At 34.6% G+C, this 14592-nt stretch overlaps 1 protein-coding gene across 1 annotated transcript; it reads right to left on the bottom strand.

The window, feature by feature from the left end:
- Positions 1-4811: 4811 nt before the first annotated feature.
- On the bottom strand, positions 4812-11433 carry LOC119076338 (facilitated trehalose transporter Tret1-like). Its single transcript, XM_037183030.1, has 10 exons — positions 11169-11433; positions 6900-7020; positions 6472-6583; positions 6286-6416; positions 6034-6226; positions 5819-5969; positions 5513-5632; positions 5194-5446; positions 5082-5124; positions 4812-5024 (listed from the first exon to the last, which is right to left on the bottom strand). Exons 1-10 carry the CDS (start codon positions 11251-11253, stop codon positions 4815-4817), a joined length of 1419 nt encoding a protein of 472 aa, XP_037038925.1. The 5' UTR covers positions 11254-11433; the 3' UTR covers positions 4812-4814.
- Between the last annotated feature and the right edge of the window lie 3159 nt (positions 11434-14592).

Here is a 14592-nt window from a genome sequence, read left to right as displayed (position 1 = left end):
AATTAGGTACTGGCACTTATAACATGTGTTTTCACTTAGTTATAGCTGGTATATACACATTTATCGTATATAGGTATACGGAGAGTAAAAACGGAAATTCTAATTTTTTTCTGACAGTTCGATTCCGAATTTCCACAATGCAAAAAAATGTAAGATGTCCTTTACCTTGTTGAAAGGTTTTCGAGTTAAAAACAAATTTTCACATGAAAGTTTGTAGATAACCGGGATATTCCTATCGTTTCATATTCCATCACATTAAAATGGTAAATGTAACATGTACGGCTCAATGGGCTTGTTCGATGATTCATTTGATTGATTTATCGATCACCGATGCTCCAAGAAATATTTTGTCAACAGTTTTTGGTTCCACAAACTTCTTTTGAGTCATTGTATCGTGTGTAACAATTTTATTTCACTAGTTTTTCAATTAAAAATATTCAGAATATTGTTCTAAGCGAATTTTTCAATCTGTTTAAACTTAAATATTTTCAAACAGTTAGATTAGCAAGCAAACTATTGTAAACGAAACTTATTTACATATTTTAAACGTCTCACCGGCTTGTTGTAGACAAATATTGATGTATCAATAATTGATAAACATGGTAATCGATGGGCCCTCCGACTTTCAGTAATATTTTGTTTTGAAATTTTTTATTGGTTGATAATATTACGAACGTACCTGCTTTAGGTGAATATAATCTTCGCCTGTAGAAATACTTATCACACGTGCATAAGTACATGTTCTGATGTATTTTTTGTCGTCAAAACATCTGTGCATTACGTTTTTGAATTTTCTTTGAAAATAGTTATTTGTTTATAATGTGGTCAGACCCCAGCTATTGTCTGAGCACAATGTTTTTCATAATTGCGAGTCTTTTATCAGCTATGCGGAAACGTTGATTCTGTTTAAAGTTAGAAAATCTCATGAAAAATTGAAAGTGAGAAAAACGTAATTTTCTTATCCCAAACGCGGGAGGAAAGCATCAATTTTCTCATCACCAGTATGAAAATATTAATTTTAATTGTTTACGGAAGTGACTCTCGATTTTTACTTTTTTGTTATAGCTTTTATTCGTTCCATGTTAATTTTATCACTACCCCATACTGTAGTGGATGCATGGGTTTCCCCGAAGAACAGAGCCTTTTTTATTATTTATTGTCAATTGTCAATTAAGTAATAATGATCAATCTTCTGGAATACCTTTTTAAGTTGACAACCAAAAAGCTTGGATTGTATACATACATATTCGCTCTGCTAGTCAAGTCCACTCACATTGTGAGTCTCACAAGTTGAGTATTTTGTCTTTCTCTAAAACTTTATAAGACGTATACGTCAGACATACTTGTGGGCAACCACTATTTTTGAAATAGAAATGTACCTTGGGGTAGACAAGTCACTGAAATAATGAACAAAAACGATGGTGAACCGAAATGACCAACCCACTGGGCTAGTTTTTAATTTTAGTCTTATGTCCATTCATTCAATGGATTCCATTGTGTCTCTTTTCATTAATGTGCATTTCCATAATAAATTCGATTTACTAGCTTTATCGTCACCGAATTTGACATTTTTTCCCCAATTAAACACTCCAACAGGTGAAAACATCATCACTAAGTGGTCAAAACATGCCAAACGAAACGATATCATTATATCTTCAAGTGCTTGATGATACTTGAGCAAAATTGAATGAACCGTTATCTAGCACACTGTTCGAATCAGTGTTTACAAAATGAAACGGTGGATGTTTTATTGGTATTTCCTTTCTGATTTAATTGACTAATTTCTAATTTGATAGTTGTCACGGTAAAGTCGGAAATATGTATCATAGCAGGTAAATTCCTGAAGTCATACACGGTGTGAACTTTGTCGGAGATTCCACAGTATCTTTATCACTAATCATATGGGTTGGTAATATGCAAATTAGAAAACAACCAACAATTATATTAATAATTATTAATAATTAGTAGTCACATCACATACTGTGTTTATCTTCAAAGATCTAATTACTTCTGCCGATTAAGCTGTAGATAAGCTTTTATTAAATGAACTAGAGTAAGGTACTTAAGTTATGTGGAACAGGCGCCAAACTTGCAACACTTGCAATGCTTTAAGACATTATACTCTTACACTTCGGTTTAAAGTTGATAATACGACTGTTTATCATGTTATGACCAATGAAAAAGGTTTTTCTTCTAAATGCATGCCGGTTTTGAGAGAAAATAGTTTCCATTACTCAGCGAACAGTTTTACTTGTTACTACTGTAGCTACACATAGCAATGCGAGTTTGACATAAAATTCTTAAAATTCTTTTGTATTATGTTGCCACTTTCCTTGAAATGAAATGTTATGCGGAACCATTAATTTTAGTGCATAACGTGTCCATATTTATAAACCTTGCAAATGTTTGCATCGTTCAAAATTGTTAGTATAGTAAAAGGCGGATATAAACCTTTATGATTCAAGATGTTTGAACAATTTATAGTTTAGCGATGTTGTTTAACTATGATGGAAAACACATTTACAATAATTCTTACAAAGTTAGAAAATTGAATTTAGCTACGAGTCGGTATCTATTATTAGCTATTAGGCATTTATCAAAGGGAGAGTATTTTTCACAAAAACAAACGCATCACCAGAAGGCAAACCTATCTCCAAATGGCAAACCTATCCCCAAACGGCAATCCTATCCCCAAACGGCAAACGTATCCCCAAAAGGCAAACGTATTAATCCATCAAATGGAAAACGTATTAATTCTCAAAAGGCTAACGTATCACTCAGAGAATCTGATACTTCTATTGTCTCAAATATTTTCTGGTGTTTGATGCAAAGTTTTGTACTTCATGTTTTTTAACATAAATTTTAGTTATGGGTAAGAATACCTAATGTAATCTCGATTTTTAATCGATCGTGAACAATTCAAATGTAGGAATTGGGTTTCACTAGATATATCGATCAACGAGAAGTAACAGGCACACATAGCTTAAGAGAAATTTTAATAGAATTAATTTGTTATTGAATGACGCTCAGTATGAACTCAATAGTCCAGCCCCTTGTGTCAGAAAAAGTCGTCTCGCTCGCTTTAAGTTTTTCGAATTTTTTCTTTATCTCATGTGATTCAGCATGAAAAACTATGGAACTAATTTTTTTTCTGGAAAATGGAAAATCGCTTTGAAAGCTCTAGAACCTATAGATTTATCGCATTTTTATCGGACTTTTTCATGTTTTTCTGGATTTATGTCATTATTGAGGTAATGAGGGGTCAGTTCCTATCAACTGATCATTCCTTATGGGTCCTCCAACTTCTAGGTTCTAGAAATCTTAGAAGTCTGAAATTATACCATTATCCTGTGTTATCCTGAGTTATTAAAAGGTGATCGAAAACTTTATGTTTTTGGAAATCAGCGATAGGTGTATCAGTTGCCTCAAAAAATATAAAATACAGATAAAACTAGAAGTAATACTAAAGACTTCAGATTTCTAGAACCTAGAAGTTGAAGGACCCATAAGGAATGATCAGTTGATAGGAACTGACCTCTAATTACCTCAATAATGACATAAATCCAGAAAAACATGAAAAAAATTCGATAAAAATGCGAGAAATCTTTAGGTTCTAGAGTTGAAAAGACGGTGGAACATCAGGAAGGTGCTTAAGACAAATGGAATGTATATGGTGCAGTTAGTTATCACCATTTAAAACACTTCTGGTGTTAAATTGTCGAATTGATAGTAGTTTAGTGCAAAAATAGGGTTTACTCTGACGAGTTATACAAATTTGGGTATTGAATGGCATCCACAACATCCTGAGCTAGTTTTGTGACTAGGATTCAATTCTAAAATGATGTGGACAGGCTATTCTTCAATATTCATCAGCAAAAATTAATCATGCGTCACTATTTTGCTCAGAAATAAATACCAAAGAATGTTGGAAAATATCAGTTCTAGGAACCGTGGAAATACTGACTTATATCTCGATATCCAGGAAACGGCGTGAAGCCCGCCGGGCAGCATTCGAAAGGTACTGATTCTAGCTTTCTAAAGAACCCTCATGAAATCAGTTTCGAATTGACGGTGTGAGGTGAACTCAAAGTTTATGAATTTTCCGGGTCATTTTTTGGGAAGATTCCTATATCGACGCCATTTTATTTTACAGAAAAAAAGTTGTTCCACGAAATGTTGGTATTGAATCAGGCTTTCAAGGAAAAAAAGAATTTTTCAAAAAAGTTATCGCGTTCGGTAGATATTTGACTTTTAATTTTTTTCATATAAACCGCTTTTCCGGCCGGAAAAGCGATTTTCCATTTTCCAGAAAAAAAATTAGTTCCATAGTTTTTCATCCTCAATCACATAAAGAAAAAAATCGAAAAACTTAAAGCGAGCGGATTGACACAAGGGGCTGGACTACAACTAGAACAGTTGCGTTCTTGACTTTTTGGCAGTATGTTTTTGGTTGTTAAATAGTCTTGCTGTAATAATCTTTCTGTATTGAATATCAACCATAAGGAAGTAATCATTTCACGAATTTTCATTGTACATAAACAGCGTTTTAACACGCCGAGCGATTCGGCCCATTGCCCCGGAGAGAAGCTGAGGGCCGCAATGCGAGCCGGGCGCCGGAACGGTATCGGTAACTTAGGAGTTAATTTTTTTTTTTTCTCGCATCGACTAGTGGCCGGTTCTTCTCGTCGTTTCTTCAGGAAGTCACCATTTCTTCTCGTTGTTTTTTTCAGTAAGTCACCGTTTCTTCAGGAAGCCACCTTTACTCATGTCGTCGAAATTTCAGGACAATTAATAAATATAAACAACAATTCGAATTAATTTTCGTCTAATTTATTCAAATTTTTTCCTTTGGTCTCTGTCAATATAAACACACCGAAAATAACGCCGAATACACAAACGCCGCAATACATGTACATAACAGAGTACAGTCCCAACGTGCTAACTAATGGCGGAAATGTTTTCATTGTGATAAATGCAAAAGCGCTTATCGATGTCATACAGATTGTCGTTCCCACATCACGAATCTGAAAAAGGGAAATCTTGAATCATCATTTGTTCCGTAAATCATTTTCATTCATTACCTTATGTGGAATGATTTCTGCAAGAACAATAAATGGCAATGGTCTGTTGTTCAATAAAAAAATCACAAAAAAATTAGTTTCTTCGCCTATAATGGTACTCTAACTAACTTACACTATTCCAATGCTAGTTACGAAAACATACACCGAAAACGCCAGCAATGGTATCCAATTGAACCGGGTCAAGTCTATGTCATGAGTACTTAAGTAAGAAAACGTTCCCAAAGCAGCTAACGATAGTGAAGCACCCGAAGCCGATGCAATTAATAGGATTTTACGACCGATGCGATCCACTAATATTGACGATGTATAAACTCCCAGCACTTGGATGACACCAACAATCATTGTACACGAGTTGGGATCAAGGTCTATGATTTTGAATAGATTGTTTCATTTAAAACGTCACGTTGTGCTTAACAAGGCGCTAAATTTACCTGATCCCGAGTCACGAAATATTGTTGCGGCATAGCTGATCATGACAAAACATCCACTACATAAGCTAACAACAGTAAGACAGAGGCCTATTACTATCGCTTTTATAGCTGCTGCTGTGACTGGAAGATGTTAATACATTTATAATTTACATAGAGTGGGCAGTTCGAACAGCGTTTTGTTTCAGCGGTGTTACCATTTGGGAACCGTAAATGAGACTCTAAATAGAATTACTCAGTTGAAACTTCCACTAGTAAAACAGCTGAAGCGAAACAGTCTGTATAAACTCATCTGGTACGAAATCTTACACAAAATATTGAAAATGTTTCGCGTGAGCTTTTCTTCCCGCTCTTTTGTTATAAAATTTTGAATGTTTTCAAGCTCTGACTGAATTAAGGCCGAATTCTGCTTCGAAGTACTCTGATTGTTGACATAAAAACGGAGAGATTTTTCGGCCGACTAAAAGAAAATTGGAAGACTTTTAACAATGCACTTCATACCTATTCAAATGGGATTTACGTACCAAAAAATCGTTCTTTATTAGCAGAAACTGTGGCGTCTCTGGGAAGAAGATGAATGTAGCCAGAAAAATAATGGGCAATGCTATAAACACATATGGTATAATTTGATAACTGATGAATGCTCCAGCGGTATAACCGAGTAATATGCCAGTGCAGCAAATCACCATCATTAAACTTCCTAACGAGCCCCTAATACTGCATAATGAGCTCAATTATTAAAACTGTACTTTGGGGATCAGTCATACAAAACTAACCTTGAATGGGCGATTTCTGCGACGAACAGAGGAATACAAACGTACATACCACCACCGGTCATACCAGCTAATATTCTGCCAATGTACAGATGATAGACACGATTTCCAAACATAACGAATAACCAGAATATCTGAAAGACACAGGGTGTAACAAAAAAGAGGTAATTTCCTTCAAATTTAATTTACCAAATTCGGAAAGGCTAGGCAACACATTGTCTTTTTCCGGCCAATATAGTAAGCCATCAATGCGAATATGCAGTTACCTAAAATTGATCCAATGGAAAACGATGATCCGATCCTAAATTTAAGATTTCTTTCAGTTTAATATTTTCAATTCTGTTAAAAGGTTGATAGAAATGAAGTAAAAGATTTAAGATAAATGACAAAAGAAGTTGTAAATCATAAGATTGTTGATAGAATAAAACATTGTAGCAGGGCGGTAACGAAAGGACGAAAATTAGGAAGTTTTTTTTGAAAATGGTTTTATTTGAACGTGAACTTGCGAATTCAACTTCTAAACTTCGTAAATTTTTAAGCAAAAGTCTAAAAGTAGACTTGGAACGATTAGTGGATGAACGCAAAATTCAAATATTTACTGAACTAATAAAACCTACCATGAAGATTCACTTAAAGTGGCTGCTCCAGTTTCAAGTGGAGAATTTTTTGATTGTAAAATCGGTAGGGCAGGGCTGAGCCATCCAATTGCCGAGCCATGACTTAAAGCTATTATGTTTGCTGTAATGAAAATTGTGCATTTAAATAGAAAATGGTGAATATATGTATGCGCGGTTTTGGTGGAAAATCGACAGAAATTTTGGTCGAAAATGTACGTAGACGCTGGCAAAAAGTCAGCAAAAATGCAATAAGATTAAGTGGCACAGGAAAAATTGACCCGCTTTAAATGATTTGCGGTACCATCAAAAAACCGATATAATCTTGAGATACTATTTGTAACATGCAAAATTGGTCATGATCGTAGTTAATTTATTTAACACAGATACCAAATGTCATGTGGAATGCGTGGAACGCGAGTGCGTGGAGAAACAGCGACTGCTACGCAATTGACATCTGATTGATTTTTTGTTGATTTGTTGGTTTTGTCGAGTGCTTTTCAATTTTAATATTTTCTTTCGCTTTGGTGTAACAAGGACTGAAACAGCTTCTAGTTTTGTGTTAAAATTGTTTCAAAGTCATCTAAATTTTATAGGTTTCAGATGTGTTCGTATATAATAAGCCCTAATTTGGCCGTTAAATCGTGAATTTTGCTTTGTGTTTGAGTGATTTGTTTCCGTACAGAACTAATTCCGTTCTTGTCTTTTTTTAAAGAAAAATTTAATTAATTTGATAATACAGTAGGCAAAGTATCTAAATTAATAATTTTCCATTAATTCGTCACAACTTTTAATTCATAATTCAATCCTGAAAATTCGTCAATCTAAAAATACACTGCTCGTACGCATTCACATCCGCAATCAACAAACGTCAAACGGTTTTCATTGTCTCATTAGATTTTTTTGTGAAAATGTTTTTGCCTACCTATTAAACCAGAGCTCTCAATATTTCCGAAATTGTTTCATTTATTCGATTCAATACATTGTTTACAAGATGCTTCAATTGATAATTTTTATAAATTTCGAATAAGGAAAGTGCTCTTAAAATCAACAAATCGAAAACAAAAAACAATGTTTTCATTCTTGGAGTTATTTTCAGGAAATTTATGCTACGCAAGCCTTTGAATCGTCAATTCAATCGACTGTTGTATTTAATTGATGATGCGAAGATCTTTACAGCAAATTGGAATGCATTTTGGGATCGGCAAAAGATTTAGGCAAAGTTTCAGAAAACTATGTAGTTTATGTGGAAAATCAAATAGGAAAAGATTTCTTTTGAAGGTTGTTTTGAAGATTGTACTTAAAAAGGTGAGGCAACCATGCTGTTATCGGTCAGTGAATTAGCTTGGCCACACTTCAAACCACTTATGCCTCGGAATGATGAAACAATTTTAACACAAAACTAGAAGCTATTTCAGTCCTTGTTACACCAAAGCGAAAGAAAATGTTAAAATTGAAAAGCACTCGACAAAACCAACAAATCAACAAAAAATCAATCAGATGTCAATTACGTAGCAGTCGCTGTTTCTCCAAGCACTCGCGTTCCACGCATTCCACTTGACATTTGGTATCTGTGTTAAATAAATTAACTACGATCATGACCAATTTTGCATGTTACACATAGTATAACTTGCAACTGTTATTTTACGTCACAAGTTATCAAACGTATTATAAAGCGAACCGATAAGATTCAGAGCTTCCGCAATAATATTACAATTGCTCTACAAAGATCGGTTAATCGAGCAACTTCATTCAAAAGATAACCAAAAGAAAATAAATGGTTTCCAGAACTGCAAACACACATTGCATGTATCATAAGCTTGATGAACTACATAAAAGTAGGTTAAAAACAATGAAATCCAATCTAAAATGGATGCTGTGAACATATCTTATGTTAACCCATAAGTGTCTCTTATTTATGTTGCTTTACATGCAGAAAATGATAAGATGAAAAAGATTTTTTTTTGGTTTATTTTTAACGTGAAGATACAACTGAAGTTTAATTTTTCAGAGCTAATGGTGCAATAGTTACTTTTCTATTCAAATAGAAATATGTGTGTCATCCACACTCAATGAGGATGATTAAGCTGTTTTCAATTAAAGTTAAGACGAAAGATTAGGTAAAATAGTTGTAATGTTGCCTACATATTGCAGACTGTAGACTGCAAATAACTTTAGTAAAAATCCGTGGTAAGCTCATTATCTAGTTGCAACAGTGCCGCATGCATAATTAATAACTTGTTTACAAACTAGTAGACTGCCTCAACACGCGGTGGACAAAGAGCACTAATAATAGCAAAAATGCGTAGAATTTAATTCTAATTCTTAAAACTTGCATTACACATTCATCCAATTGTTTCATATCTTTCAATGAATAGTTTAGCTCTAATGCTTCGAATGCTCATTCCTTACATTAAAGCGCACATGCAATTAGCTGCATAAGATAAGAATTTTTTAAATCATTTCGAAAACGAGCATTGTGCAGTTGATTTTTGTTACATTTGGTTGTGTTTCTATTTTTGAAAACGACCTGGCCCCAAGATCATGTTCATGATCATGATCGTGTTGTGATGTTTATGAGATATTACTTTAAATTTTTTTTATAAAGATCAATTGCACAAAATTTTGCAATGTGAGAAACAATTTTCTTAGTGTTCACCTTTTTCACCGTGAAGGTCATGACTCAGAAGAAGTTTCTGATAACTTCAAATGTGATTTTTTTTTCAAACTTATTTAAGTCAAGTAGTTCTTCGCTGCAGGTTTCTGATAAACGAACTAATGGAATCATCTGAATATTTTACCCTACCCCGACACCCGATATCCATTTACAGTTCTGCGGATAAGTAAATTTTTTCTTCACCTTTTTATATCGAACGAACAGTTTTACGTTTCTAGAACATTCACAATACACTAATTACAGGTCAATAAATCGGAGGTGATTAAGCCATGTTCATTGCTCATTAGACTGATTCATTTTATTAAATCTTATTATCACGCAGTTCGCTTTTGTAGGACAGTGTCCTTAAGAATGTTCATCAGAAGATATCTTGAAAATTGATCTAAATGGGCGATGAAGATTTATTTCGAGTTTACTTGATCATATAATTGACACAGTGACACTCCATTCCTTTTCGGTGAAAATCTCAAGCTGTTTTTCATCTGTTGTCATAAGAGGGAAGCCATAAATAGGCAATGAGCTGGCTTAATCTTATGTATGCTAAAACTAATGAAGTAAAAGATTTGAAGTACATCCATAAAATATACTTGCACCGAAAAAACTAAAATACCGATGTACGAAAGGACGAGTACGATTTACGTGTGAGACTCCAATACTATATCTCTTACGCACAATTTATATTTAAGTTCTTCGAATGGCAATGGCAAGACTAATGGATGACTCTTTTGTATATTTTGCGAGTAGGACGTACAATTTAACGACTTTGATGTGGATTGATCGTAACGAGATGTAGTATTTGAGTCTAACACGTAAGTCGTACTCGTCCTATATCGGTATTTTATATTTTTCCGTGTAAAAGAAGAAGTAACAATCTCAATAGTAATATTTGTCTTTAAAATTAATACTTACGTCACAAGGACGGAAAAGTTTAAAAGTCGATTTTTCGCATGAATTTTGTTGGTCCGATGAGAGCCGAGGACAATGACCAAGCGAAAACGTGACTTTTAATTTTTTGTCCGAGATACGTACAATTTTTTTCATGTGTCGGGGCCGAAAATGAGGGAGTTTCGATATTTTTCTCAGGTTTTCGACCCCTTACATGAAAATTTTTTTGAGTATCTGTTTTGGACGATTGGTTTTAGGCACTTTCGCATGTAGCCCTCACTTCGTTCGGGCTACAACAAGCGAAATTGCCTAAAAACAATCGTCCAAAACAGATACACAAATAACTATTACATGCTGAGGGCACCGACAAAAAAACATCATAGATGAAAGAAACGGTTTTCGGTGCAGAAGCATGTAAAGAAAATGAATCATTGATTTGACTTGGTTGAAAATTAGAACTAAAAATAAATCTTTTAATTTTGGCATGTGAAGAAAGTTTTACACACGCGTTGCTGATTTAATGCAAAAATTCGATTCATTTGCTTCGCTGCAATAAATTTATCACATAAAACAAAACCAGAAACGGGAAGAATGAAAAGATGATCTCACTCAATATTTTTGTAATTTTTCAATCAAAAGGCGGAAAGGATTTTATCACTTTCACTACATTCAACTCCAAACTTTGCATTTAATTCAAAAAGAAGTATTACCACAAAGAACGGCCAAATATTGAAATTTAACACGTTCAAACTTAATTTCACTCGTACTATCAGGAACAGAGGTAGCAACTGCCATTTTCGTATCACAGGAAATAAAAAAAGTTCAGTGAATTTTGAAATTTGAACGAAAGTGTGCCGACCAAAATAATTAATTATTTTAATTGACCGCTCGTCGCAATGAACAAAAAACGACTAAATTCTTCGACAATAGTAACAACACGAATTTATATATCTTCTATTTTTGATGAAATGAAAATTCGGTAATTGTTTGCCACCATAAATTTAATTTTCAGTGTGGTGTATACCACACAAACTAATTTGTTTTGTTGTGTAAATAACATTTTTTGGTTTCATCAAAAAAAGAAAAAGAGAAGAAATCTGTTCAGCATAAGAAGTGAATTTTGGTTCTTTTTCTTTTTTTCGTGTCTTGCCCAATTCAAACGAGTAGGTAGTTGCGCATAAACTACATAATTAGATAAATATTGAGACTAAGTGACGCTATTTGTTATTACTACAATCACCTTTGTAACACGATTTTGATAAACTAAATATAGAGAGGTCGCCAATGATCTTCGATGATCTTCGACTTATATACTCGATGCACATGTGCAACAAATGATCTCCACTTGATACATGGTTGTCGCTTGTTTTGCGTGTCGGCACGAATTTCACTTCGTGACTCTTGTTCATCGTTTTACTTCTGTGAGACAATAATTTTAAAGTTTGTGGAAATAAAATATTTTTTACTCGAAGGGCTATATTATGAACTTTCTAGTCTTTTGACACGAAAAATAACGAAAACGTCCTTAACATAAGATCACATCTTGTTTATTTCAAATTCATTCTGCTCGTCAGACCTGCAAAGCCAGTTAGAGCCGACGCGACGGAACGGCAGGGATGAACAATTTTTTTTTTAAGCCCCGTACGAAGTACTGGGGGCTTATAAGATTAATATGCCGTTTGTAACACGTCGAATTGGAAGCAGACAGTAAGGGCAAAGCATTTGGTTATGTTCATAGATGACGAATCCGCAATAAAAAAAATGTCCGTCCGTCCGTCCGTCCGTGACCCCTCTAGCTAGAGTAAATCACAACCTTTTTTCAAAATTCTTTTTTTCCCCGATTGGTATCGACAAAAGTAAGGTCAAGTTCGAAAATGGGCATGGTAGGGTCGGCCCCTCCAGAGCTAGGGCCCTATAGGTGTTTTTCAGTCTTTCGACGATATCTACCGAAATACGCACGCAATAGCTGCTTGTGATATATCAAATGAAAGGTATTGACGAGTAGAACAAAGTTGCTGAACATTGTTTTTGGGTAAGATGTAACGTGGGCTTGTTGGGAGGGCTCAAAGGTCGTTACTCGGCCCTAAGTGTTTTTTGCACATAAATCGAGTAAATCTCATCCGATTTTGCTAGATTTAGTTTTTTATGGAAGGTAGTTGAATACCGAAAAGAACGTGGCGAAAAAAGTTTCAAATTTGGGCCCTTGGACTAAGGCCGCCACTCGCCCTAAGTGTTTTTTGCACATAAATCGAGTAAATCTCATCCAATTTTGCTAGTTTTTGTTTCATTTGAGAGATAATTGAATGCCGAATAGAATGATGGCAAAAAAAAGTTCAAATTTGGGCCCTTGCACTAAGGCCGCTACTCGGCCCTAAGTGCTTTTTCCACATAAATCGAGCAAATCTCAACCGATTTTGCTAGTTTTTGTTTCATTTGAGAGGTAATTGAATACCCAATGGAAAGTTGGCAAAAAATTTTGGGTTTCTAAAATAATGTCGAAAATTGTTGGTTTTATTTGAGAGGTACTTCGTACGGGCTTTCGTAATTGCGCTATGCGCAATTTTAAAAATGAACACTTTCAGTAAATTTGACAATTCCCAACTTGACTTGCATTTTGGTAACATACGCATTAGAGGGTTGTAGACGTATTAGGGTTCCGGGCTTATTAGGGCTACGGACGTATTATGGTTGCGGACGAAATAGGATTGCGGGTTGTACGGGGCTAAGTCGCAGCAAACGCTCCGACTGTTCTGATGCCTTGTTTAAATTACGGTCCATCATTTCCCTTAAGTCATAAATTTAAACTGTCACAAACGGCAAATGTTCCACTACACTTTGACCAATTCACTTGAAGCAAAAGTGCTATTAATGACAGTTTCAGTTTCAGACCCTATTTAGAGTACCACTCATGCTTGAGGTGCGTTGCTTTGACACCCGATCTTTTATACTTCCTTTGAGGGATCATTCATAAATGACAGCAGATTCAACTCACTAATAACTCACTAAGTATGCGTTCCGTAGAGTCTAATGTGTGTTCTACTTCCCAAATGAGGGTAGAACACATATTTGACTCTTGAAAATCAAGTTAAGTATTTACGATCGTGCTGGAAACCTCTCATTCGCTAAAATGTTTTTTTTAGCATGCGTTAGGAAAATAACTATTTCTATACCGTTGACGATAACAGATGAATCTAGTCAAAGGTGGAATACATTCTAGTATGGGTATACACGACGTAGATTCTACATTATTTTTTAAACCAGATAAGATGGAAGAAAATGTGTGTTTCAATTGAAACATCCGTTACTTTATCGATTGTTAATAGAAGTTATAAGAAACATTTCATGCTGAAATTGTTGGATCTTCTACGAATGCGAGTTAAGGGTTACTAATTCAAGCTCTTCGATGCTCTAGTGCTCTAGCCATAACGACTGCCAAGAACGCTATGAATTATTCTTTTAGATTCATCGTTTTATCATTACCTGCGTACTTGCCTGCATTACATGCGCTTAATTCAAATTGATTTTACAATCCGGAACGGTTTATACAAACAACACGACGAACATGACACTCAATTCACGCCATAAATGGCCCGCAGAATTTTATAAAATATTGAAAGCAAAAATAAATTTCAGCGCTTCCATTGTAGAAAATGTTGTGAGTTGGTTTGATTCAACAATCAACGCTGCGTCAGTTAATGGACGCTGCGTTAGTTAGACATTTCACACAGGCGTCTCACTCTAATTCCGGACTCCTTATTAAGGAATTAAGGAGGTTTCAGCTCAAAAATAAGGAGAAATAAGTAAATTGTTAATTGAAATTAAGGAAAAATAAGGAGAAAAATACAAATTTTTCAAGTTAAAATTTTCGCTATTTTACAAATTTAACGAATTTGTCATGAACTGTAACAATACTCTCTCCAACAAACACATTCTCAGCTCTTGTGTCAAATTCACACCTTATTTCTTTGTATTCTACAAACACTATTCTACATTTTGACTGACTACGCTGTAATCTAAATGTAAATTCCAAAAGCGACTTGATTCTTTCACCACCCTAACAAAAGCAGTTTGTTTGCTAGAGAGGGTATTGACTGTAAGTGTCTGTTCGAAAAGTACAAAATCGGTGCTTCATGT

Source organism: Bradysia coprophila, unplaced genomic scaffold (assembly GCF_014529535.1).
Source record: "Bradysia coprophila strain Holo2 unplaced genomic scaffold, BU_Bcop_v1 contig_232, whole genome shotgun sequence".
In the NCBI taxonomy this organism is placed as follows: Eukaryota; Metazoa; Arthropoda; class Insecta; order Diptera; family Sciaridae; genus Bradysia; species Bradysia coprophila.
Note: the sequence above shows the minus strand (reverse complement) of the source record. Positions and strands in the feature narration are given on the sequence as shown.

Coding starts and splice junctions, on each gene's coding strand:
- LOC119076338 (XM_037183030.1), bottom strand. CDS start 11,253: ATGGCAGTTGCTACCTCTGTTCCTGATAGTACGAGTGAAATTAAGTTT. Junction 5,970..6,033: donor TAATAAAGAACGATTTTTTG/GTACGTAAATCC, acceptor ATTTTCTTTTAG/TCGGCCGAAAAATCTCTCCG. Junction 5,633..5,818: donor AAACATTTTCAATATTTTGT/GTAAGATTTCGT, acceptor AACATCTTCCAG/TCACAGCAGCAGCTATAAAA.